At 50.4% G+C, this 26,941-nt stretch overlaps 1 protein-coding gene across 2 annotated transcripts in view; it reads right to left on the bottom strand.

Annotated features, from left to right (window-relative positions):
• The window catches only part of SIN3B (SIN3 transcription regulator family member B), a 43,008-nt gene extending 20,609 nt beyond the window's left edge, over nt 1-22,399 (bottom strand). For both annotated transcript variants that reach the window (XM_079116636.1, XM_079116637.1), the window contains exons 1-8: nt 22,273-22,399; nt 21,915-22,021; nt 20,490-20,643; nt 13,747-13,947; nt 10,221-10,364; nt 3,224-3,346; nt 2,243-2,332; nt 1,604-1,722 (exon numbers count right to left, since the gene is read on the bottom strand). In XM_079116636.1, coding sequence (XP_078972762.1) covers nt 1,604-1,722; nt 2,243-2,332; nt 3,224-3,346; nt 10,221-10,364; nt 13,747-13,947; nt 20,490-20,643; nt 21,915-22,021; nt 22,273-22,380 — 1,046 coding nt within the window. In that variant the 5' untranslated portion in view covers nt 22,381-22,399. The remainder of the gene's footprint in view (nt 1-1,603; nt 1,723-2,242; nt 2,333-3,223; nt 3,347-10,220; nt 10,365-13,746; nt 13,948-20,489; nt 20,644-21,914; nt 22,022-22,272) is intronic.
• Between the last annotated feature and the right edge of the window lie 4,542 nt (nt 22,400-26,941).

Here is a 26,941-nt window from a genome sequence, read left to right as displayed (position 1 = left end):
ACAATGGAATATTACTCAGCCATAAAGAATAATAAAATTATGGCATTTGCAAATGGATGAAATTAGAGAATATCATGCTAAGTGAGATAAGCCAATCTAAAAAATCCAAAAGACGAATGATCTCACTGAATAAGTGGATGATGACACGTAATGGGGGGTGGGAAGGGGGCAAGAATGGAGGAAGGAGGGATTGTATAGAGGGAAAAGAGAGGTGGGGGGAAGGAAAAAAATAATGGAATGAATCAAACATCATTACCCTATGTAAATGTATGAATATGCAAATGGTATGCTGTTACTCCATGTACAAACAGAAACAGCATATATCCCATTTGTTTACAATAAAATTAAAAAAAAAAAAAATTCACCATATGAATCTCCAGGAAATTTTGTTGGGCTTAAAAAAATAAAAAAGAGTCTAGCTTGGAAGGTTACATCTGTACATGGTACCATTTATGTAACATTTTTGTCATATAAATTTAATTTTATTCAATTTTATTCCATTTTGGTACCAGGGATTGAATCCAGGGGTGCTTAACCACTGAGCCACTTCCCCAGCATCCTCTTTTAAAATTTTTTTATTTAGAGACAGGGCTTTGCTAAGTTTATTTAGAGGCTGGCTATGAACTTGCAACCCACCTACCTCAGCCGCCCAAGCCATCGGGATTACCCGTGCGCACCACCGCGCCTGGCTGTCATAGGCGTCAGAGATGGAAGTTGAACGCGGTAGTGCCCATGTCTCCAGTCTCAGCTCTTCTGGAGGATGAGGCAGGAGGACTGGTTGAGCTTAGGAGTTTGAGGCCGCCCTGGACAACACATCCAGACTCCATCTCAAAAGCACTTATTTACAGTGGAGAACAGGTGAAGGAAATGGCCCCGGGTTAGGGCAGGGGACGAGAGCGATGGGGATGAGGGCGTAATGAGCCAGGGCAAGGAACCTCGAGGTGCATACCTGGCTTAGTGCCTAGACTGCAGTGGACACACAAACTGTCACGGGGAGAAACAGTGAGAATAATTCAGCTGCTCCTCAAGTTACAACGGGCTTATTAAATGGAAGCATCATTAAATGGAAAAAATGAACAGAATCCACGTAACCCGCCATGCACCCCTGCCTCACCACATAGCAGTGCCGTACCAGTGTTTCCCTGTGGTCACAGGGCTGCCTGGGGACAGTGCTCACTGCCAGCATCACAAGACAGGACAGGACCACGTACCACAAGTCCAGGAGAACCACATTCAAAATACCAAACACAGTTTCCACTAAACGTGTACTGCTTACACACTAGCAAACAGTCAGAACTTGAAGCAGAACCACCATTAAGTGGGACCCTCTTTACACACAAAAATGGGTACAATGGGGTTTGGTGGGTTGCTTAGGTGTCAATATCCTGGTTGTAACACTATCCAGGGGGACAGGGGATAGGGTACCCTAGCTTGCTCTGCGGTGTTTCTGACAAAAGTATGTATAGCTACAACAAACTCCATGACAATTTCAATTAAAAAATGAAACCATAAGACGCAGGCATCATTTTTCAAAAACAAGGCCGACGGAACTTGCACCAACACCCGCCTCCGCATCCCCGTCCCTGGGAAGCCCGTCACTCACCCTAGAAACGGGCTGATGAGCTGCAGGAGCTCAGAGCCCGACACCAGCTCCTGGTTGAAGAGGGCGATGCAACGCAGGAAGTTCTCATACACCTCCTGGCTCTTCAGCACCCTGCGCACCTGTGGAGAGAGCCCGTCAGGGGCTGCCGGGGCCCATCCCTCTGCCAGTGGGTGGTTGGAACGTAAGGAGGCGCTCCTGCAAGCCACCCACTCCAGCAGGTGCTCTGCAGGAAAGGCTGTGGCCTGGGTGTGAACACTACCCGGGGCGACTCTCAGCTTGGGCTCTCTGTCATGCACGCGGCCATCTCAGCGGCTCTGCCTACTGACCCTGGAGGAACCCAGGGCCACCCCGAATTTAGAAAAGGCCACACAGGGGCAGAGTGGCAAACACATCCTTGAACCCTGTTTGGAAGGAGTGAAGGCTTTGCCATTGGCTGGCCATGGGTCCACACGGCCCACCCCTTCTGTGCTAAGAGCAGGAGGCAGCCCTCTCCCCAGACCGCCTCCCCCTCCCCAGGAGCACTCCCTGCAGATGGGAGCTGAGCGAGCCCTGCCTGGATGGGAACAGGCCAGGCCCCACTGGACGGACCAGCCAGCTGCATACGGCGACCCGAGGTAGGAAGCCAGGGCCCGTTCTCACCTTATCAAAAAAGGAGAACTCCTGCAGGGTCCCGTACTTCCCCACGGCCGCGATGGACAGGTCTTTGGTACCACGGAGCTTCATTTTCTTCTGTGGAGAGAAATCCCATGCAGTTAGCACTCTGTGCATCCCAGGGTGGCCCCTCTGCAACAGGGAGTGCGGTCCTGGATACTCTGACATGGGGAACCTCTCCCTGTGCCTGTTTCATCCTGCAGGTTGAGACAGTGACAAGAAGGGGACAGCACTGGAAGGATCCTGGAGAAGTCAGTTTTTACATCTGTGTGAAGACTTTTGTCTCCAAGATGGACTTGGACCTGAGCTCAGCTGCTCACCCATGGTGTGAAGAACATTACTGTGCTGCCAAAACCATCTCCAAAGTGCCTGGAAAACAATGAGGCTACGTCAAGAGGGTGCAGGAGCTGGCCAGAGGGGCCCCACTGGCTAAAGCTGGGACAGTTTCAGCACAAAGATACACAATGATAGTAACGAAGCGCTCAGAGAGTCTGCATCAGAATGTGTGACCATAAATGGTGATATACTGCAGTACAGTCAACCAGTAACTGCACGAGAATGATGGAGTTAGATGACTACCATCAGGGGCGAGGAGTGGGACAGGAGCCAGATCTCAGTTACTCTTGCTTTGCAGTTGTGCCGTGACCAACCCACCCAACTGCACCTGGCAGCCCCATCCACAAGGGTTGACTGTAAAAAGTAGACAGTGCTACACCCCATTTCTTCAGGACTTGGAGGAAGAACGCTCCTCTTCACAACAATTTGTGAAACAAGGAGAACAGCTAAGCACCTGAGGGGCGGCAAACTTCTCAAGTCCCACTGATGGTGAATTTTGAACCACAACAGGGCCCAGCCTCAGCGCCTGGCCTGCTGCCTGGGCCTCAGCACAGTACGTCCCTGGCCCCCGTAGAGAAGGCCAGGCTGCTGGGTGACCCACGCGGCGACTCTGATGTGCGTGAATGGGGTTACCTTGGCTGGGGCAGACACGGGGCGGAGGAGAGAGGGCCGGGAGCGCTTTTTGCTGTGATCCAGACTCTTGTCATGCTCGTTCTTCTGGACGTTGTTCACTTCACACGGTCCGCCACCTGTGAACTGAGGAAACGGAAGCAGGTGAGTCCTGGTGGGGACAGGCAGCTGGGCCTGCCCATGCTGACTCTGCACAACTGGCCACCCAGAGCTGCTCTGGCTCAGACCACAGCCTAAGCAGGTGCTGTCTGCCATACGCAGGGGCTCTGTGCACAAGGTGACACCGGTGCACTAGATGCTCCCGTTTTCTAGAGACGAGACCTGTGTACCCAATCATTAAACACTGCAAGGCAGGGAGAAGGCTCACACAAGGCCATAATGGACCAGGACCTGATGGGCACAGGCAGGAAGAGGGGTCCAGGGACTCAGGAGGGAGACACCTGAGCAGGGACCCACCCTGTGGACCTCCAGCCATCTGATGGTTCTCTCACTGCACGTGCAAGTGCCACGGAGAGGCACAGCATCTTGGGCAGAGACAGGCAGCTGTGCAAAGCCCTGGCTGCAACAAGAGGCTGATGTCTGCTTGGTCACCAAGGGGCCCTCGAGCCAGGTTTTGGATTCCTTGTGATGAGTGATAAAATGTGTCCTGGGGGCGATGTCAGCACTTGCAGGGGTGGGGTGGGTGGCTCACAGCTGGTTGGGGCTCATCTCCCTGGCTCTGTGTCAGTCACTGACTAATAAGTAAGGATGCTCATCCTAAACAAGGTACCTACAGGGAGCTGAAGGTACCCACGGAGAATGATTCTGGAACAACCTATTCAGGATTTGCACCTGAACGAACACACTGTTAAGCCAGAGAGGGCAGGGGGAGGACAGATCGTAGCTTTTCTGCAGGCCGTGGGCAAGGCCAGAGAGGCCCTACGATGTTTTGAGCCACCAATCACACCCCCACAGGACCTGGACACAGAGATACTTCAAAAAGGATGTGCTGCTGGCCCAAAGCATGGGCAAGATGGACAAGTCACACGGCGGTGAGAGCTGATGAGCTGGCTCTGCCGCTGTTGCGACAAGGCGTACCTGACATACTAAGTGAAAAACAGAAAGGCCAAGTCCCCCCACCCCGAACCCAAGGGCAGAGCTGATGGGATGCCATTTGTTACTTTTTTTTTTTAAGAATAAGTGATTGCAATAGAAGAGAAAATTTCTAGAAAGATATAAGAATTATTTCTGAGAGAAGGACTGGGAGTGGAGATGGGGGAAGAAGTCTACTTTTCATACTGGACATCCTTTCTAACGCTTACTATTTTTTATGTATGTGTGCTATTTTTACAATAATAATAATACAGACCTGTTGTTTAGCCATAGATTAGAATTAAAGAATTAAACCTAGAGAACAACTGTTGAAGAAGTCTATGCTACTCCAAGAGCCATGAAGTGGAGAAGCTGGCACCCACACGACAATTTTCCACTGGTTTTTCTTTTTGTAGATTCCCAAACAGGAACACCAGTTCCAGAAAGAGGCAGAGAGGGAACAATATGACCTGTGCTGAGTGGGAAAAGGGAACCAGAAGGAGAGACCCACTACTCACCCAGCTGAGTCCTTCAGGGGAAAGAGCAAGGCCAATACCACCCACCCTCCTGGTTCACGTGGTTCCGATTCTTCAGGTAAGTCTCCCAAACTGTGAGCACCTAGGTTAGACGGACCCCAAGGGCCACAAGAGGCGAGGCGATCAGCCAAAACAGCCTGTTTTCATACATGAAGTGTTACTGGCACATAGCCGCATGGCGTCCATTGCTGCTCTCAAGCTACTAGGGCAGAGCTGAGCCTTGTAACAGAGGTCAAATGACCAGAAAGGTTGAGATTTAATATCTTGCCCTTTCTAGAAAGCTGCTGACCCTTGATCAATCAAACTTAATTAGGAAAGTGGCAAATTTCATCTTTGGTTTCTTCTTCCTGCCATTTTAATAGATGTCCACAATTTAATACAAAGATTATAAAGGTTGCTCTTCTGGGGACAGTTTCTGAGTCCGTCAGAATGGTTCAGCGTTTGACATACCCTCATAGGCTTTCCCACAATACAGCCTCTAACAAAACTAGACTGTCTCGAACCCCTGGTAACAGAACCATTTACCTTTATACAAAGAAGGTTGGGAAAGCACCAAAATAAGGTTCACTCATACTGTATCACAGAGTAGTGGGTGATTTTAAGAATCTAAAAAATTGATCCAACTACTCTAAGTGCACAAGATAGTTCTAATCACTCAAGACACCAAAAAAAAACACTGCTGACTTGATCACAAATGCTATTTAAAGAAACTGTACAGCCGGAGAGTACTAGAGCGCTTGCCCAGCATGGATGAGGTCCTGGTGCCACTCCCAATACAGCAGAAGAAAGGAGGGGTGGCTGGGAGCACTTTTCAGAGGGAAATGCTTATTTTTTGAAGATGAGCTTTGTCAAGGACCAACTTGGCAAATGCCAAGTCACTTCACCAGAGGGCGCTGCGGTCATAGCCTCTAGAAGATGGGAGGACCCACTCAGGCCCCTCCAAGATGACCAGGCCTCACAGTGACTTAAGAATTACCACCAGGCCAGGCAAGGTAGCACATGCCTGTAATCCCAGTTGCTCTGGAGGCTGAGGCAGGAGGATGGTGAGTTCAAAGCTAGCCTCAGCAGTTTAGCAAGGCCCTAAGCAACTCAGTGAGAACCTGCCTCTAAACATAATCTGAAAAGGGCTGGGGATGTGGCTCAGTGGTTAAGCACCCCAGGTTCAATCCCTCATACCAAAAAAAAGTACCACCAGGATACGAGGTCATGGAAATAAGGTTGTCCTTGCCACAAACCACCAGTGAGCAGCATAGATGGCCAGCTTCCTCAGTTACCAAGTAGCCGCTAGCCACAAACACCCACAACCCCAGCAGATGGTGCTCCCCACTGGCTGTACTCAGGTCCAGAATGGAATTGGCTGAACTGAGTTTAGGCAGCCTATTAGGGTGTAAAAGGCCCAGGCTCACTGGCCAGCTGCTTTCCTAAGGAATCTCTGGACTAATCGAGGGGGAGGTACCCTCCTTCCCTCCTTGCCACTTCCTGGATAAGACTCAGGAAAGGTCCCGCCAGGTTCCTGGAGGTGACCAGTCAAGACATGAACCAAGGCAGGGCTGAGAGGCAATCCAGAGCTCTGGGGGGCGTGGAGAAAGGGTATACCCCAAGCCCTAGGTCCCAGACGATGACACCCAGTGACAAGCCACTGAAAGGCAGGGAGCAGTGCGGGTCAGCACTTAGCCTGAGCTGCCAAGGGGCTCAGAAGGAGCCAACATGAGAAGGGGTGTCGCTGGGGTGGCCCCTGTGCTCTGCATGGGCCCCCGGCCCCTGGAACCAAAGTTAGGAGGATCTCTGGTAAGCAGGAAGTGGAAATGAAGGGGAAATCCAGGACTGACCCTGGGAGAGACGCACGGGCGGAGTGGACTCAAGGCGGCTGGGAGTGAGGGAGGCCCAGTGCAGACACCTGGAGAGGAGGGCTCCCCGTCACCACAGGGATTCCAGACAAGGCTCTGCACCAGCCTCCTGCAAGCCAGGCGACCTGGGACATGGGGTGGGGAGGTGGGTGTCTGTCCTCCTGAAGCAGATATGGGGAGGAGGAGGAGGGGACCAGCCTCTGGAGTCAACACCTGCTTTTCCCAAACAAATGCAGCAGCCCTTTCTGTAGAGCTGGGCACGTGTGGGTGCTGCGTGAAGCACCCCCAAGGTAGCGCTCATGGGGTCCCACCTGAGCAGGAGGGACGGCCATTCCTGTGTAAGAGATGACATGACACGGCTGCTCATCCTGCCTAAGCACCGGGCTGAGGTCCGGCCCAGGTGACGGTGGTCTCAGGACTCTGTCCAGCCCCCACAACCTTGAGGGCACCAAGGCTTTGGACTGAGGTGAAGACCAGGTGACAGGTCGCAGTCCCAGACGGGACATCAGTCCCACCAGGAGCAGTTTCTGAGCCGGAGTAATGAAGTCTTTCCCAGTGTCACCTCTGCTTAGGGATGGTGCTCAGTATCCTAGAGATGGTGACACCTAGGGACAAGTTCTGGCCCACTAGCCTGGACAGGATAGAAGAGACTTTGAGTAAGGCCAGGGGAAGAGGAGATTTGGGAGTGGGAAGGGGAGACCCCAGAAAACACAGTGGAAATCCGCCAGACTCAACCAGGACCTTGACCCCTGTCATATAAACCCAGACCCCTGTCACTTCCAGCCCCTCCCTCCCAGACCTGCATCCCCCAGCCCTATCCACTCCACTACATCTCCGTTCAGAGGAAGGACCAAGCAGCATTGACAATGGAGGCTGGGGTGGGGGAGAGGGACACTCTCATTGCTCACAAGCCCTGTGGTCACCAGGAGTGGAAGGGAACTCCTTCAACCTAATAAAGGGCTTGCAACCAATCCCAGGGCTGGGGTGTGGCTCAGTGACGCAGAGCTCAGCCATCAAGTGAAGCCCTGGGCCCGCACCAGGCACTGAAAGAGAAAGAGAGTGGAAGGAAACCGACCGCTCACATCACACTCCCGATGAACGACCAAAGCTGTTCCTCAAAGGCCAGGACGAGGGGAGGGAGGAGGCCTGCGTCGCCCCTTCTGATCCACACAGCACCAGAAATCTCAGCCACAGCGGTGAGGCAAGAAAAAGAAACAAACGGCATCCGTCCACACTGGAAAGGGGCAGGAAGATGACCTCTCTCCACAGATGACGTGATCAATACGTTGAAAATTTTAGTGTCGATAAAAATTATCAAAGCTAATAAACAAGTTCAGAGTTGCAGGATACGAAATCAACACACAAAACCAGTGGTGCTTCTACAGGTCAGCAATGCACAATCTAGAAATTAAAGAAAGAAAAACCACTCCATTTACAATGACATCAGAAAGAAATACTCATGAGTGGAGTTGAGCACAGTGTGCGACACCCGAACACCGAGAACCAGGGGACCGTGACCGGAGCCGCAAGAAACCGAGGACGAGTGAGTGGAAGGAGGTAGGTGTCCACTGGAGACCTGATACTGCTGAGACGGCAGCAGCCCTCAGGTGACCTCAAGTCAACTCAATCCCTATCAAAATCTCAATGGCCTTCGTTTTGTAGAAACGGAAAAGGTCTGCAAGGGAACCTGAATGCCAAAATCATCTGGGAGAGAACAAAGCTGGAGGACTCACACTTCCCGAGTTCACATTTACTACAAAGCAACATAGTAACAACAGCGTCAAACTGACATAAGAACAGACTTATAAGCCAACAGGTAAGAAGTTAGACTTCAAAACAGATCTATCTATACAACCGCAGTGAGATGATTTTAAACAAGAAACAAGGGTGCCAGAGAATCAGTGGGCAAATGTGATCTCTTCAGCAAATGGTGCCGGACAGCTCCACAGCAGAGGAGGAAGCTGGGCCCTGCCTTATGCCAAACTTTAACCTGAAATAGGAGAATGACCTAAGCATAAGAGCTAAATCTTTAAAACTGTTAGGAGAAAACATGAGGGAAAACCTTCATAACTTCAACTGACAATGGTTTCTTAGAGTTGACCCTAAAAATAAGAACAATGTAAGAAAAAACAGATAAACTGAATTTCAACAAATCTGAAAGCTTTTGTGCACCAAAGGACACTAAAAAGAAAGTGAAAACAACATACGGAATGGAGGAAAATCTTTACAAATGATCTATCTGGGAGAATCCAGTATCAGAACACGTCAAGAACTTTCACGACTCAACAAAGACAAACACGTTTCTCCAAAGGACTTACACGAATGCCTGATAAACACACAAAAGGAGGCTCAACATAATTAGTCATCAGGGAAATGCAGTCACAACTGTAATGTGATATAACTCCACACTGACTGTGACAGCTATGAAACAAAAAATGGAAAATCACAAGTGCTGTCAAAACATGGAGAAATTGGAACTCCAGGACAATTCTAGTAGGAATGTAAAATGGTACAGCTGCTGTGGAAAACAGGGTGGAAGATCTTCAAAAAGTTAAACAGAATGACCATATGATCCAGTAATTCCACTCTAGATAGAGACCTCCAGAATTGGAATCAGGAGTTCAGAAAAATATTTGTACACAATTGTCCACACAATAGTCAAAAGATGACGGCAAAAATCCAAATGTCTATCAGACGAGAGAATGAAGGAGATACGGTCCAGCAGTACAGTGGGATATTCTATTCAGCCACGAAAAGTAACAAAGCACTGACTTACTACGACATGAATGAACCTTGAAAATATGACACTGAGTGACAGAAACCAGACACAAAGGGACACATCATATGTGATTCCATTTATATGAAATGTCCAGAACAGGCAAATCCACAGGCAGAAGTAGATGAGTGGTTGCCAGGGACTGGGAAAGAGAGGGCAGGGGTGACAGCTCAGGGGGACACGGATTCCTCTGGCAGTCATGAAACCATCCTGACCTAGGCAGATGTGGTGGCTGTGCAACATCCACCAACACCTGTGCTAAACCAACACCTGTCCACGTGAGTTCTATGTTACATGAAATTCACGTAATTTCTTTTTAAAAGTCTACGTTCATCAAAACAACAACAACAAAAAAGGAAATGGAAAAGGCAGCCCCAGCAGGCCTCAGGTCACCCCAACCCATCCCATCCAGACCAGAGTCCCATTGGACAGAGGGAGAGGCACTGGGCCCAACTCCCCATACGTGTTCCCCATACGTGGGGCAGGCGTGGGTGGGGAGGCAGCTCTTGAGGGGGCACAGGAGATGGGATGCCTGGGCCCCAACGCCATCCCCTCGTCTCCCAGGGAGGATGCTCCCCTTCCCTCACCACCCCTCCAGATGCAGGCACTGTCTGTGGAGAAGCACTTCTAGGAATCTGTCAGCAGCCTTCAGCACAAACTGCCTCTGGGGGTTGCTGGGTGCCTGTGCCCCATGTGGCTTCCAGGCTAAACCCAGTGTGTCCTTGATGGCGGACAAGCCTGGCCAGGCACTGGTAGGACTCTGTACTCACCAGGGACCGCTTGGCCTCGGGCAGAAACTGCCCAAACTCAGAGAGCAGGTCCTCCTGGCCCCGGAAGAGGTTGGCCACCTCAGTGAAGACCTCCTCTTCGGACATGCCTCGGAACGGCCGGCCCTTTGTGTGCAGTTGCTCCTTCTGCAGGTTTGGGGAAAGGAAAAAGGAGACTTTAGGCAAGACCCACGACACCCAGGGCAGGGACACACAGGCATCCTGCTGTGCAGGGACAGAGGGGTGGTTCACAACAGGAACGGCCTGCAGATGACAGCCCGTGTCTGCATCTGGAGCTTGCTGCACAGCACGGTCTGAGCCCTGGCCATGGAGTGTGGAGGGGACATGGGAGGCTATGCTGTGTCACCAAGCAGGGGGGCCAGGGCAACAACGAGCCTGGCTGAATCAGGGGCAGGTTGGGGAAGTGCGAGGTCAGGGGATCCGAAGTCTTCCAAGGGCCAGCAGAAGCAGAGAGACTGCAGGAAAGGAGGCGAGGAGCAAAGCAAGGGGACTCCAGGTGAGAAACATGCAGGCTCAATGTCACTGAGAACTGAGGTGCTAGAGGAGACAGGCTGACCTGGAGACCAAAGCAACAAGAGGAGGACTGGACAGGGAACCCAGGTGGGAAGGCAGAATCTGGCCCGCAAAACTGAGGTTGACCTTTAGAAATATGTCCCTGTCAACTTCATTCCTGAGAATGTCACACGGCAAGAGGCAGCAGCGCTGGGGACCCTCCCAAAGTGCAGGGTATAGCTTTCTACATCCCCGCCATGGCTGCCAAGTGGCATGATTTACTTGGTGAAAGCTCCCTCCCACCAGGCCCACTGTGCCCTGTAAGAAGGAAAACAAGTTTTGTCAGGGGCAGAGGTGCTGGGGATGGGACCCCATATGTCAGGAAATCACTCTACCACCGAGCTGTACCCCCATTGCCCAGGGAAAGAAGCTGAAGTCTTGGCATTTATAGCACCTACTCAGGAAGAGGAAAGACAGACTAATCCCTCCCCACAAAGCTGCCAGTACACTTGAAAACCAAATAAACAATAAGCAAAGGCCACTCAATTCAGAGACTGAATGTGAATGATCTGCATACAAACAATGCCCACACTGCCTGATGCTCAAAGAAAAACAATTTTAAACATTGCTCTGGATATCTTTTTGGCTCCCGAGATTGACACATGAAAAGGGCTAGTAATTTCCCAGGAGGACTTGGGAACCTGGTGCTCAAACACAAGGCAGAGAAGACATCAGTGCAAGCTCTCAGAGGGGAATTTGTGGCTGCGCCTGGTACGTGTGCACATCCTCAATGTTGGAATGCACGTTCTGGGAACTCATCCTGCAGGAACAAACACTCTTGCCACAGAGCTTGTTTTGAACACACGTATCTGTGTGAATGTAATACCTGTGCCAGGGAATGTTTCAGCACAGTGTGAACTTCACATTTGCACACATGTGATTTTGTCCAGGAGTAATACTGGGTGACTTGCCGCCTATCACTGTACAAGGTCACAATGACCCATTGGATTTTAAAACATCCTTGTGTAACTCAAACCTGTCACCTCCCCACGTTGACAGGACCCAACAGGTCACCCATACCATGGATGGCAAACTTGTGGTCTATCAAAATGGCTTTGCTGAGTTCACATGGAGCAAATGCTGTCAATCTTATCATAAATGTGTGCTAAAAAGAATCTCACTTCTTCATCTGAATGTCAAGGTCATGCAGCTTTCATTTTTAAAAGTGGGCTCTGCTGCTTGAAAAAATAAACTTCAGAAACTCCACATTTGGGTGAGGACGACATCTAAGCCTGCATGTGATGTAGACCCCTGCTTGCCACCACAGCCTGCTGGCACTTCCTGTCCAGTCCCCTGCAGATGCCAGTCGTCTGCTCTGGTCCATGGACTCTGCACAAGTCTTCCTGGCATGAGAAAATCTGTCCCCCATCCATACTCACCTGCCCAATGGTTCTGATCGGCTTACCAAGGGTTCTGGCTGGAGAGCCCCTCTGGGACGCCGTGGGCTTGCTATTAACCTTAACACACCTTTCCTACACATCCCTTCTTTCCCAACCCAGGCTGTCTCTGAATTTCCTCTACCACTAGACTGAATTCCGAGCAACAGCCACCATTTGTCCCTGTCACTCCAGCTTCTGGCAAGGGGCCCAGCTGTAATCAGCAGAAATAAAGGCGAGTTGCAATGTTCAAACAACAACAAAGTTGTCTTATAAAAATAAGATTGCCTTTGTTTTTTTTTGTTTTTTTTTTTTCCTTTTAATTCCCCTAATGTGTGTTTCCCAGAATTTCTTGGATGCAAAGATGCCTCAAGGAGCAAAATCAGAATTAAACAGCCACTGTATTTGTTCACATTACTCCTCATGGCCAAAAGGTAGAAGAGATCAAGTGTCCATCAATGGAAGAGTAGACAGGCCAAAAGTGGCCCATGCACACAATCGAATATCATTCAGCCTCAAAAAAGGAAGAAAATCCTAACACATTCTGCAGCATGGATGAACCTTGAGGACATTATGCTCAGTGAGACATGTCAGTCACAGGAGGACAAACACCATGTGATTTTACTTCTGTGGGGTCCCCAAGAGTTGTCACATTCATAGCAAGTAAAAAGGTGGGTGGCAGAGGTTGTGGAGAAAGGAAAGGGGAGTGAGTGTTTCACAGATGCAGAGTTTCAGGCTGGGATGTGGCTCAGGGGTATAGCACCTGCCCAGCATGTGTGAGGCCCTGGGTTCTATCCCCAGCACCACCAAAAATGGAAAAAGAAAAGAATAAGATTCTGTATCTGGCCAGGTGCAGTGGTGCACACCTAGAATCCCAGTGACTTGGGAGGCTGAGGCAGGAGGATTACAAGTTTAAGGCCAGCCTTGGCAACTTAGTGAGGCCCTATGCAACACAGCAAGACCCTGTCTCAAAATAAAAAGGGGTGGGGATGAGGCTCAGTGATAAAGCACTGCTGAATTCAATCTGGAATCCTCAGTACTGGGGTGGGGGGAGTTCTGAATCTGAATAATTTCTAAATGCAGTATTTGTTTTTTTTTTTTAATTTTTAAAATTTGCTTTAATTAGTTATACATGACAGCAAAAGGCACTTTGGTACATCATAATAATGGAGTATAACATCTCATTCTTCTGGTTATACGTAATGTAGAGCTTCAGTTTTACAAGACGTAAAGAGCTCTGGTGATGGCTAGCTGAACAACGCGTGTGTACTTAATGGCACTGAGTCGAACACTTCAAGACAGTCACAACAGGGCATCCTATCGCTGATATGTAAATGGATCACTACTACCATACTTAAAAAACAGATGCAGAGTCAGGTGTGATGGTGCAGCGTACCTGCAGTCCCAGTTCCGGGGGAGGCTGAGGCAGGAAGATCACTTGGCCCAGAAGGCAACGTAACAAGACCCCAACTCAAAAAAAGGGCAGAATTTCATGGGACATGAATTCAGGCAAGAAAATCCAGACATTTTCAGTGCCTGTGACCAAGAAGGATGGCCCGGGTGAGCCTGGAGGCGCTCACCTGGTAAGTGTGAAGTATCTCCAGGAACGACCTGTAGATCTCCGGGTGGTCCAGGAAGCGGGTCTTGATCTTATTCACATAGCTGATGGCGTTGTTGAATTCCACGGAATCTGACTCCAAGGGCACCTGGGGTTTGTCCTCCTTATATGGCGTCTGTTGCTTGAAGTCTTCTGCACAGTCGCCATGGTTGTGGGAATTCTCCTGACAACAACATGACAGAGTTACCACCGAGTCAACGCCGGGTTCTGAGACACACCAGGCCTGGCTGCCGTCTAAGCCAGGGCAGACGAAACCCAGCAGAGCCAAGTTGCTGTTTTAGTAGATGCAGAGAAGGGGGACTTCTGGGGACTTCTGGGGCCTCGTGGGAGGAAGCCACGCAGGGCACACAGAGAACATGCCGACAGCTCTGCTCAGGGTCCAAGCGTCTGCAGGTCCCCAGGTGAGTCTCACTAACTCACCTGTACCTGATCCTTCCAATCTACGTGTGAACAGATGAGTTCAATGAGCCCTAATGCTTTGAAAACAGCATGTGAGAGAAATTTACAAAACGTGGATGTTAAATCCTTTTCAGAGACTAGTTTCAGGTGGTGTATAAAAAAAGTCTTCCCATGCCTTCTGTGATCCCAGGGCACCAAGACTGCTTTCAGGTAAGAGACCCCCCCTCCTGTGAGAAATCAGAATGGATAAGGTGGGGACCCGGGAGGCTACAGGCACCCCCACCCTGAGGACTGCAGGGATTCCCACACCCAGAACTCTGGATCAAGGTCATCGGTCACTTTAGAGAAGAGAGATGCCCCTGATCAACCACTCAGTGTACTTTTTTTAGTGTACTTCTCCATCACGACAGATGAGAGACAATAAATACGCCTCTCTGGTACATGCAGAACCTGGGTTCATGGTGGGACACATCGCGCCCCTGAAGGAGGGGATGTCAAGCCTCTAAACCAGACTCATCCTGCACAGCCCCCAGAACGAGGCGGCCAGTTCTGGGGTGGGTCAGGTTCCCTGGCCAGCCTGGCTGGCGGTCTTGGCTCAGACGACATCTCAGCGAATCTTCTGAAACATCTAACCAAAGTGAAATGACCCTGAAGCTCCTCCTGTTCTTTTCCTCCAAGGCACTTATCACCTTCCTTTATGTGACACGTTCTTCACTGTCCGTCCGGCCCTGACTGGTGGCACAGGCCATGAGGGCAGGGCTCCGGTTCTGTTCACTGCTCCATCCCCAGTGCCTGGAACAGGCTGGAACAGAGCAGGCCGAGTCCACCACTGGGGTGACCAGGTGAACGGACGAAGCGATGAGAGATGTGACCACTGCTCCCACTGCCCCGTGGTACCCAACGCTGCACCTGGCACCAACTGCTGCCTGTGGCAGAACTGTCACTGCAACGGGCACCTCTGCGGGACACAAGCCACCACCTGGGTAGGCAGAAGCTCAGGCTGCCTAGCACGGCACCACAGACTGGAGAGCTTACGCAGCAGACACTTATTTTCCTACAGTGCCAGAGGTTGGGAGTTCAAGATCAAGGTGCTGGCAGGTCTGGCCTCTGGGTTTGCAGAGGGCTGCCTTCACGCACGGGTCTTTCCCCTGTGCACGCCAGCTCCGAACTCTCCTTACAGGACACCAGATTTAACTGGAGTCCACTCTGATCGCCTCTCTTGATTAAAGCGCTTGCTTCCAAAAACAGTTGTCCCTTGATATCTGCAGGTAATTTCAAGACCTCCTTCAGGTGATAAAAACCAAGGGCACTAGAGTCAGTGGAGAAAAACGGCGTACTACTTACATAAAACCGTGGGCCCTGATTCCATCCTACTAACGTCCATGCTCAGTATGGCTGCAGTTTGTTTTTTCTGAATATTTTCAACCTATGGCTGGTTGAATCTGAGGCAGAACCCACAGATACAGAAGGCAGACAGTACAGTCACACTGAAGCACTGGGGTGTGAGGCTTCAACAGATGAAGGGGGTGCATGACTGAGCCCCCAGAAAAGGGCACAGGGACAGCTCTCGAGAGCTGGAGCAGAGGAACAGACACGCACAACATCCAGAGCCGCCACAATTCCAAAAGTTCCAAGACTCTCCAGGCATTGCCTGCCCACGCCCTAGCATTTGTGTTCCTAGGCAGGGAAGGAGTCTGAGGAGCCAGGAAGGGGTAGGGGCTGGAAGGAAGCAGTTGTGGGACCAAGGGTTGCTCCTGAGGAGACTGTGGGCTCACTGGGAGTCCCCACCGCTCCCAGGGGGCATTTTGAAGCTCCACATGCATCATGGTAAACTGCTCCTCTAGATCAGTGCTCGGCAAAAGGGGCGAGAGTGTGGAAAACAGCGTGGCAGTTCCTCAACGAATCTGACACACAATCACCCCAGGAGTCAGAAATTCCTTGCCTAGGGACAGACCCCAAAAGAAATGAAAACAAATCCTTATACGTGAACATGCAGAGCAGCACAGTTCACGAAGGCCAAACGGCACGAACTCCACCACTCACATGTCCATCAGATGAACGATGAACGAAACGTGGCCCATCCACACAGTGGATACTAGTCAGCCACAAAGAGAATGGAGCGCTGACACCGCTTACAGTGTGGGGGACCCTCAAGGGCTGAGTGACAGCAGCCCACAAGAGGCCACCCGGTGTGGGAGTCCACTGACACACAATGTCAGAGCAGGGGAAGCCACAGGGACAGAAAGCAGACTAGAGGCTGCCAGGGGCTGGAGGAAGGCAAGAACTAGAAGAACCAGGTTGTCTGGGGTGATGGAAATGTTCTAGAATTAGTGGTGACAGTTGTACAATAGTATGAATATACTAAATACCATGGAATTGTGCATTTGAAAACGGTTATATGAATTCTACCACATTCTAAAAAAATGTTTTAATGCAATCCTTGGAAAATATAAAAACCACCAGCCATTCAAAGCCAAACTGGCTCCAGTTTACAAACCACATCAAATGGACGCTGTCCTGAAACTTCTGGAATAAGCGACTCGTTCTCTCCCTCCTGGCTGGGCAGGCTCGACAGTCAGCAAGGCCTCTGGCCTCCGACACGCTGAGCCACTGCATGGCTGGGCCCTCCATCTGAGTGTCCACAGGCAGCCCCCTGGGCATTTAAGAAACGCCTCAATGGCACCAAGCACCAGTGGCCCTAGATGCCACATGGCCTCACTCCCTTCAGCAGGGGACGCCACCATCCCCAGAGGATCAGGCACCCTGCACTCACCACCCTATTCCCCGGGACCCACTTCTGGTCCTCGTCCCGTCACACAGGCCCTGCTGGTCCTCACTGTTCACTGGGCCCAGATCATTCAGGGTTCCCTCCTTGACTTCTCAGGGATCTCTTGACCCCTTGGCCCATTTTTGTTTTTTGGAAAGATAACAGTTTTTTTTTAAATATGTTTTCAGTTGTAGATGGACACAATACCTTTATTTTATTTATTTTTATGTGGTGCTGAAGATCAAACTCAGTGCCTCACACGTGCTAGGCTCCACCACTGTGCCACAACCCCAGGTCCCCTTAGTCTGTTCTGGTCATACAGAAGAGGTGCTTTCCAGAACTCTCCGTGGCTCCCCTGCCTGGCTTTCAGCAGCCTCTCCTTCAGCTCCCAACCCCGCTGGCCCCCCAGTTCACCCACTCACTCCACCAAGCCCTTGACACCTGCCACAAACATGTCCTCACAACACGGCTCCCCTTCCCCTTGTGCCTCACAAGCCCCTCCTGCTCGGCCTGGCCCTGCCAGCCCTGGTCCACGCACTGAATCTCCTCCCGCAGTCCGTCTTCCTGCTCCTCGGCTGATACCCATTGGGACCACGCAGGTACAGCAAGAGCTGGACTCCAAACCCCTACTCCCTGCTGGAGTAAGACGAGCTGCAGAACCCACCAGTCAGGGAAAGACGGACAACCCCACCCCCACAGGAGGCAAGGGTGGTCTCTCCTGACTGCCCACAGGTCACTTACTGGCTGCTCTCCAAGGGCTGTCACCTCCCAGGGAAGGCTCTACCTGAGGAGGACCTGGGGCTGAGTGCCACTGCTTTCCCACTGAATCCCGTTTCTCCTTCCCCACCCAGCACGTTCTGCAGTGCAGACAGCTGCGAGGACAGAGGAGGCCTCTGCCTCACCTGAGGCCCATCTGCCAGGGAAGGCGAACCAACAAGAAAGCACGGAGCCCAACTTCCTCCTAGCTTTGCCATTCTGAATCACAGAACCCAGAGTGCTGTGAGTGACTAGGGGGCAGAAGGGAGCGACTGTCTGAGGCGACCCTGCAACTGAGGCCTGAATGACCAGATCCCAAATGACGCCAGCTCGGGGGCTGAGGCCCTGGAAGACAGTGCTCCTCCACCACGCCCCCTGGACCTCGCTGGTCACATCATGTGTGTCTGTGCCTTGAGACTTGTGTTCTCAACTGGGGCAGTCCTGCTCACAAGAGGACACTTGGCAACATTTTTGGTGGCCATAACTAGAGGAGTGGACGCTCCTGGCATCTGGTGGATGAAGGCCGGGGATGCTATTCAACACCTTGCAGTGCGCAGGATGGCCCCCCATGAGGAGCAGCTGAAGCCCCCAAAGGGCAACGGTGCAGAAGTGGAGGAACCCACAGCAAAGGCTTCCCAAGGGCAGGGACGCCCGACCATCATCCTCAGCGCCTAAGAGCTACTTCTTCCTTGTCCCTGGGTGGCAGGCTTCAGGACAAAACAAAAACAAAGAAACAAACCAAAAGCTGTATTTCAAAATATGAAACTAGAAAAACAAATCAAAAAAGAAAATCACAGGAGCATCTGCGTGTGGGGAGCCCTGGACAGCTTCCTGCCTGTTCGGGCCTCTCAAGGCACTCCAGGAAGCCAAAAGAACACCTTTCATGTGCCTCTTATGAAGACACGCAAATAACGGCCTGGACTGCTGAGAAGCAAGGCAACACCCGATGGGTCTCACTGGTGGCTGGAAGCGCGTGGGCTCCAGGCCCTCCCCAGCTGAGGGACGAGGCCCTACAGAGGGTGCTTCCTGGCTGCAGCGAGACTGCAAACCCTGCTCTGCGGCTATACAATGAAAGCCCTTGGCAACTTTCTTCAAGTCAATGGGCCACTCTGGTCACCTAAGCTACCTACCAGGGACACAAGACTGTTTAGTGTCATTATCTACAGGACATCTCTCTGTGGTGCATGGGGAACAGCAGGGACCCCTCAGTCACCTCAGGGAAGAGCTGGCCCGAATACAACCACATGGTTCCTGTTAAGATCCAGTCTGGAAAGCAGGTTATGCCCATGGTCAGGGGACTGCTGAAGGGCAATTCCACAGGGACAGTGGATGGTTTAGCTCTTCCAACCCCAGCTCTTCCTTAGAAAGTGATGGTGAAAACATCCAGCGTTGATACAGTATTTCATTCATTCCACAGTCAGACTTTACGAAAGGCCTTCATGGCTGCTGCACCTGCAAATGAGCTTGGTTTTCAGCCCTGGCTGCAACTGTTCCAGAGATTCATCCTGCTAAGGCTTTTCTGGACTGGAGACATGAGCCCTACACCTGGATCCTGGGGCAAATATGAAATGGAAGCTCTTCAGAACTCAGAGGCCACATGTTTCCAAGTTTCCCTTCTGAAACTGAAGCTCCTTGGCTTCAATGAGACAAGCTGCTAACAGTGGGCCTTGCTGTGCACACAGAAAAAGCAGAATCCACACAGGAGCCAAACTCGAGAGACTGGTCACAGGCACATCACCTTTCCTGGTTCCCTTTCCAAATTCCAAGTCCCAATCGATCTGGCACTGCATCTCCTCCATCAAAGGGAAACCCAACAGTGCTTCTGACGGTGGCATTGTTACATTCCTGCTAAAACTCTCGGGCACGGACTGGAGGATGGGAGAGCTGGCTCACGTAGACCAGCAATTCGCAATGGGCAACAGTGCCCCCGGGAGACATCTGGCAATGTCTGCAGGTTATGTGGCTGTCATGACTGGATAAGAGTCTGGCGGTGGAGGCTGAGGACACTACGAAACATCCTACAATGCACTGGACAGCCCCTCACAACACAGAATTGTGGCCTACAAGGCAACTGTGCTGAGAGAAAAAAAGACATTGGTTACCTTATAAAAGTTAAATGCAAATGGGCTTTCTTTTTCTCCAACAGTCTGATGAACTCTAGCAAGAAAGAACTGCAGACATAGAAAGGGCAACAACCTGTCACTTAAGAGAGACGTTATCAAAGCCCCACACCTGAGCTGAGTCAATGACCCTGTCAGCAATTAAATGAAGCACAGTAACAATAAACATAGCTATTCACACATTACACAGCTCACCCACTTTATCTTGTTGGTGGCACCAAGAGCGATCTGATGCCGACAAGCAAATGCCCCAGCTCAAGGATAAGCCTGCCTGGTACGCTCACCAGGAAGCTTCAAGCCAAGACCTCAGCAACTATTGATGCGGTTATTTTGACTTAACAAAAAATTCTGTGTTAGGAAGATGATGTTCTGACATCCACTTTTTTTCAGTTGGTCTGGAACCTTCACGCACGCTCTACCACTAAGCTGGACCTCCAGCTCCTACTTTTGATTGTACGTCTTCCAAACAGATCAGTTTGGGAGGTAGAGGCTGCCTGCTTGTTTTGATCTATTTTGATTTGCACTAGAAGCAATTAGCACATCTAGAAAAAGAACAGGCCTTCCACAGAGTTCTGGCAATGACACAACTGAGACGCAATGCCCAAACTGAGTAACAGGGTGTACCACGTTAAGGTCCAGCTCACCCACCACCACACGGCATACCTGGCTCGACAGAGGCGACTGTATGTTTAACTTGCCATTCTTGGGAATGTCTATTCTGTATCCGAGGGGAAGGAAAGCATTAAATCCAACAATGAGGTCAGGGTGCTCATGGAAGAGCTGAGAGACACGTCTGATGACTCCAGGAGTGTCGATGCTGGAAGAGAGAAGGACTCGGTGGGCAAAAGGGTTTCAAGGAGCTTTCAAACGTGAGCTACCCCCAAGTCCCTCAACAGGTTTCTCAACTGGCAGAAAGGCAGTCTAAAATGGGACCGGTGTGGCATGATCTGCAGACAATCATCTGCTCCCTGAGTGCCAGGGCCTGGGCTCCCTGGGCCCTCTTGGCAAGAACTAGAGGATACTGACACAGCACAGCTTCCCAAACATCCCAAGCACATGCATTTGGTTCTGAAAATGTCAGGAGAGCTGACCATTAAGTCCTGGAACCCAAGAAACAGCAGGATGCCAAAATTCTCTCAGTGATGGGATAAGTTCCTTCATTTTCTATGAACCAGGATCAACGATGACACAGGTTTTGCTCTGAGCAATGGAATGCAACATCAAAGGGGGTGCGAGCGTGGGACATAGCTAAGAACAGAGGGGAGAAATGGGATCTCTCTCTGGCTGTGGTTACCACCCAGGCCTTAGTACTTCACATCCACAGAATGAACACTGCCTAGGAGAGGACAATACTGTGGTAGGTATGTGACTACAAGGATGGAACAGATTGAGGGTCTGAGTTCTAGTTCTACGTCTGCCACTAAGGTGGGTCCTTTACTGACTCCAAGCCCCAGTAAGTGTTCTGTAAAACAAGGGCATGATTCTGAGGTTCCCCACCTCCCTCTCACCCTGATTCCATCCTTCCAAACACAGCTCAGGTATTTCAACACTCTCTGTACGCCAGATCCCTTACTAAGCATTTTATGCCCCCTCTTCCCAAGTAGGCCTGGGATTGGAGAGAGCCAAAAGAGGCACCTTGGAAACAACATTTAATGGTGAGAGGGTGCCCCCAAAATTTCAATCAAGGTAAATAACATATTAACGCGGTGCTCCAAAAACAAAAATTTCAAAATTAATCCCTCTGATTCTTTCATGAACAAAACTTATTTAAAATTCAGAATTTTAAATAAAGACAGGATCTGCTTTCTGGGATTCACCATCCAGGTCTCCCCCATCCCTGCCCCTCCTTCCAGGAATCCCAACAGCTCCATAAGGTGGGTACTATCCAATCCCCCTCACCCCTCCTTTTTTTTTTTTTTTTTAACCAGAATGAACTGAGGCTCAGAGAGGTTCCACACCCTGCACAAGGTCACCCAGCTGAGAGGAAGGGGGCATCCTCTATAGGAGGTGGGAGGAGTCCCACCCTGCTCGGTCCGATTCAGGCCCTGGGGGTACTTCTCCGGGGATGGGGGAAGGCCCCACGGCTACCTCTGGCTTTTGAACTCCTTCATGATCTCCAGGAAGCCATTGTAGGTGGCGGGGTCGCTGCCAAAGCGGATCTTCACCTGGTCCAGGTAGGTAAGGGCGTCCTCGACCTGCGGGGAGGGGGAGGGTTCTAGACGGATCGCGGGAGGAGGAGACAGGGAGTCGGGGTCCCTGGTGGGCTGAGGAGGCCGAGCGGGCCTTCAGGGGGGACAAGGTGAGGGGTGAAGGGTCCGGGCTCCGGGGTGCGCAGAAGTGAGGCCGAGGCAGAGCCGCGCCAGGGCGGGCGGGGCCCGGGTGAGGGACGCCGGCCCGCGGGGGCTAGAGGACAGGACCCCAGAAAGAGCGCGGGGACGCCACTCACGTGCACCGGCAACTTCTCGTGGCCTGCGGAGCCGGAGCGACCCCAGCGGGCGCCGCTCAGCCCCCGGCCCGCGGGGCCCCCGCCGCCGCCGCTACCAGCGTGCGCCATGTTGGAAGTCGGAGCCCTGGCCCGCCCCGCCCCCGCCCGAGGGTCGTCCGCGCATGCGCAGTCCCCGCCCCGGGGGTGGGGCCTGGTTACGTCAGGAGATGGGCGGGGCTCTCTGAAGGACTCCTTAGAGGCTCTTCTCTTTTAAAATTGGAAGCTTAACTAATGATTCATAAAGCCGGGGTAGATAAACCAAGACCTGTTGCCTGATTTTGTCCGGTCCTGCAAGCTCAGAGAATAGTTTTTATATATTTACATAGTTGGGAAAAAAATCCAAACCTTATTTCATGACATGTGAAATTCACATTTTAGGGGTTCTGCATTAAGTTTTATTGGAACACAGGAACACCCACCCGTTTATCAAGCATCTCGGTCTGCTTCATTTTCTCTCTCTCTCTCTCTCGATACTGGGGATGGGACCCAGATCCTCACACATGCTTGGCGATTGTTTTAACCATTGAGCTATATCCCCAGCCCTAATAGATAACTGGAATACTAGGTGCTTTTGCCTTTTATTATATTCTTTATTTTATTTGCCATACTGCGGATCGAACCTACAGCATCAACATGTCAGGCAAGCACTCCATCATTGAGTCACATCCCCAGCCCAGCCCAGCCCAACTTGCTTTTCTGCTACAACAACAGAGTGAATAACTGCGAAAGAGTCTAGGACCTATATATCTTGACATATTTACTGTCTGGCCCTTTATGGAAAGAATTTTCTAGACTACTACTTATAAGGTTGATGTGAGAATGGAATCTGAGCATCAACACCCTAATATAGGACCCTATGCCATGTGAATTTTTACTAAATGGCCCTTCGTTTAGTCCCACTCCTCCTATCTTCACTTACCTAGTCTTTATCCCATTCCATCCCAAAGGACCAATTCAGGGAATCATGGGCCTCCCAACCAGCTTTCCGAGACCAGGTGGTATTAAGAACATAGATCATTCACCCACTGCTTCCAAATATCCAAGGTCTTCCTATTTCTTATAAGAGAAAGCTATGCATCTACATGCAACATTGCAGGTCACCAGAACCTGACCCTTACAAACTTTTTTTTTGCAGGATTTTCCATCTTAAAAAACTACCCTCTGTTGGTGCAGACCCTCCTCCCTGTTCCCTACTTCCTGGCCCCATGCATCAGCACAAAACATTCCCTTTGTCAGAAGTGCTTTCCCATCTTTTCATCTTGCAGAAAACACATATGCATCCTTCAAAGAACAAACCAATACCACTCCCCATTAGAAACTTCTGATCCTCCCACAGTCCCTAGTACAGAATCATTGCCTGGTTCATCTGCAACACAAATCTCTGACCCAGAGCCTCATCAGTGAGCAAGTATCAAATAAATGATCATTCAGTGAGTAAGCAAAGTGTCTTTTCATATGTGAAGAGGTGCAGGAAGGTTGAGAATAAATTGGCACGGTGCTAGGTGTCCGGAACAGAACTGTGAAAATCAATGTGGAATTTACCCTCAGAGCTTTCTAGTCTTTCAGGATAGATAGGAATCAATCACATGCAGAAAGGTAGAATTTCGAATGCTTCAAATAGAAGGTCCAAGTGTAACAATTACTAACTTTTTGTTACTATGCCTGTGTAACAAGCCAGTTCAAAAATAAACTTAAGGGGACAGGGATGCTTATTTTATTCTCCATTCTGCATTTTGGGCAGGCTTAGTGGGTATAGCTCATCCTTCGTCCCCTAGGTGTCCCCTGGGATGTCTCAAAGGTTGTGGACTGGAGTCACCTGAAAACTTGTTCCCACATGTCTCAGCCCTTGCTGGGCTGTTGCCTGGAACCTGCACGTGATTTCCAGGTGCAGCTTGGGCTTCCTTACAACATAGCCGCTGGGGTCCGAGAACAATTGTCCTGAGAGTGAGTGAATGAGCCAGCCAGGTGGAACCCACGTCAACTTTTCTGATCCAGACTTGGAAGTCACAAAGAATCAATCATTTCCATTGGATTCTTTCCTTAAAAGCCATTACAGATCCCTCCCAGGTTCAAGAGGAAGGCAAACATACTTCAGAACTTGAGAAATAGCCATGTCATGAGATCACCTGTGGAACACAGGATATTGCCATGACTATTTTTACGAAGTACCACCTGCCATGCAGGGGGCTCAACCCTGTCTAGTACGGCTCGAAGGAGTTTTCCCAGAGAAGGTGGCATTTTAGTGAGGCCTGAAAGACCCATGGGCATTCGCCAAAAGTCAGAGGGAACAGCTGGCAAAGCCCCTGAGGCGGGAGGGAGAAGGGCACATTTAAAGAAAAAAGAAAAAGAAAAAGATCTGTATTCCCCAACTGCAGAGCAGGAGGGGGAGAAAGAGAACGCAGGAAAATCAGCCATCTGTGGTCGAGAGTGGGCAGACCGCGCAGCTGCGGGATGAGTTAGGCTTTGGGTCTTAGCACTGGTGCTGGAAGCGAGCGTGTGTTTTGAGCAGAGATGCCTGAACCACCGCATCGCTCTGCGAGTGATGGTCTGGCTGCTCGGAAGGGAAGAAGCTGGAGGGGACCCAGGGAGGGTGCAGGAAGCTGATCTCATCATTCAGGCAAAAGACGATGGTCACTTAGAAGAAGGAGAGCCGGGTGGAAGGGAGGGGTCTGCAGAAGGTACAGCAGGGGAGTCGCGCAGGGGAGGGGAAAGGAAGCTCAAGGATACGTGGCTCCGGCCCGGAATGGGATTCTGACCGATTTCAGGGAGTTCCGTGGGAACAGCAGCAAAGACAGCCTGGACCCTCTCTGGCCACCAGATGTCTGGACACCGCTGCTTCACTGTCCTCGGGACCGACAACTCGCCTACTATCAGGACATGCTGACAGGCTCAGCCCACGGAGCCCCCTCTTCCCGTATATTTCAAGGATGACTTACAGTTTTCTCCCAAATGGTCACTCTTTCAGAGAACAGAAAGCCACAAGTCACTTCCATTTGGGACACATGGGGGCATGCGTGTACTTACGTGTGTACATGTGTGTTCACCAGACAAACAAAAGCACAGTCACGGGTCACTTGATGGGGAAGATGTGTTCTAAGATATGTGGTGTCAGGTGATTTTCCTCATTGTGCAAACATCATGGTGTGTACTTACACAGAGATGGCTGTGGCGTCACCAGCATATACTCCAAGACCACCCCATCACCACTGTCATGTATGCTGTCTGCTGTTAATTCCAACGCTGTCAGGTGGGAAATAGCTGTACTCACACATCTTTTAATCCTTATTTTTAACAAACATGAAAAATTGTTATGTTAAGCCAGGTGCTGTGGTGCATGCCTGTAGTCCCAGCAACCCAGGAGGCTGAGGCAGGGGGATCACAAGTTCCAGACCAGCCTCAGCAATTTAGCAAGGCCCTGAACGACTTAGTGAGACTCTATCTGAAAATAAAACATAAAAAAAGAGCTGAGGATGCAGCTCAGTGGATTCCATCCCTAGTACCAAAAAATAAAAAAATTTTTTTTAGCTTTTTTTTTTTTTCTTTTTTCTCTACTATTCTCATCTACGCAGATTAAGTTGAAAAGACTTGACAATTTAGATACACCAGCTTTGGAACACAAATTTCCCCAGCCTTTGACACATGTAATGTGCCATTAAGATGAGATTCTTAAGTAGGTCTTTAGTGGAACAGTATTTTGGCAAAGTTGAAAAGACAAGTTCAAAAGATCCTATTATGAACTGATTTAATCTTCCTGAATGGAAAACTTGATGACTCAACTCTCTGGAGTTGGGATTGTGTGTTACAGTAGGGAAACTTCTAAGGTGGCTCCCAAGATTCCCACTCCCCAGAATGCATGCTGGTATCAGTCAGCTTTGTCACTGAACAAAATACCCGAGATAAATCAACTTATAAATAGAAAAGGTTTATTTTGGCTCACAGTTTTAGAGAGTTCAATCCAAGATTGGTTGGCCCTGTGGCCCCGTGGAGTGTGTGGCAGAACAAAACAGTTCACCTACTGGCCCAGAAGTGAAAAAGAGAGGAAGAGCAAAGACCCAGGCACACTCCCAATGACACAGAAGACCCTCCACTAGGTTCTGCCTTTCTAAGATTTCACCATGTCCCACTAGTGCCATGCTGGGGACCAAGCCTTTACCACATAGACCATTGGAGGACACTCAAGAGCCAACGTATTGCACATACCTCATGTCAATCTATGAGTCCATGTTCTGTTGCTATAACAAAATGCCCAAAGCCAGTTAACGTAAGGTGAAGAGGTTTATTTGGCTCATGATTCCTGGAGGATCCAAACATCATGGTAGCAAAGAGTGAGGGTCCCTCAGCTACATCACAAAGATGGCCTCACTCTACCACCTTACGTACTCTCTCAACTCACTCATTCCTTGAGACCTAAAGTAATCCCTTCCCAGGGTGCTGCCTTCTACTAAACCACCTCCTGCAACATCATCACACTGGGAACCAAGCTTCCAGAATGTGAACCTCTGGAGGGCGCGCTCAGACCATATCCAGAGCTCAGTAATTACCCTACTGTGAAGGTGAATGGATTTGGAAGGTATATTTGCAGATATGTAAGTGTTGATTTTGAGCTGATCAGAAGAGATTGCTCTGGGTG

Source organism: Sciurus vulgaris, assembly GCF_902686455.1.
Source record: "Sciurus vulgaris genome assembly, chromosome: 16".
In the NCBI taxonomy this organism is placed as follows: Eukaryota; Metazoa; Chordata; class Mammalia; order Rodentia; family Sciuridae; genus Sciurus; species Sciurus vulgaris.
The sequence above is the reverse complement of the archived record's forward strand: the minus strand, read 5'-3'. Positions and strand labels throughout refer to the sequence as shown.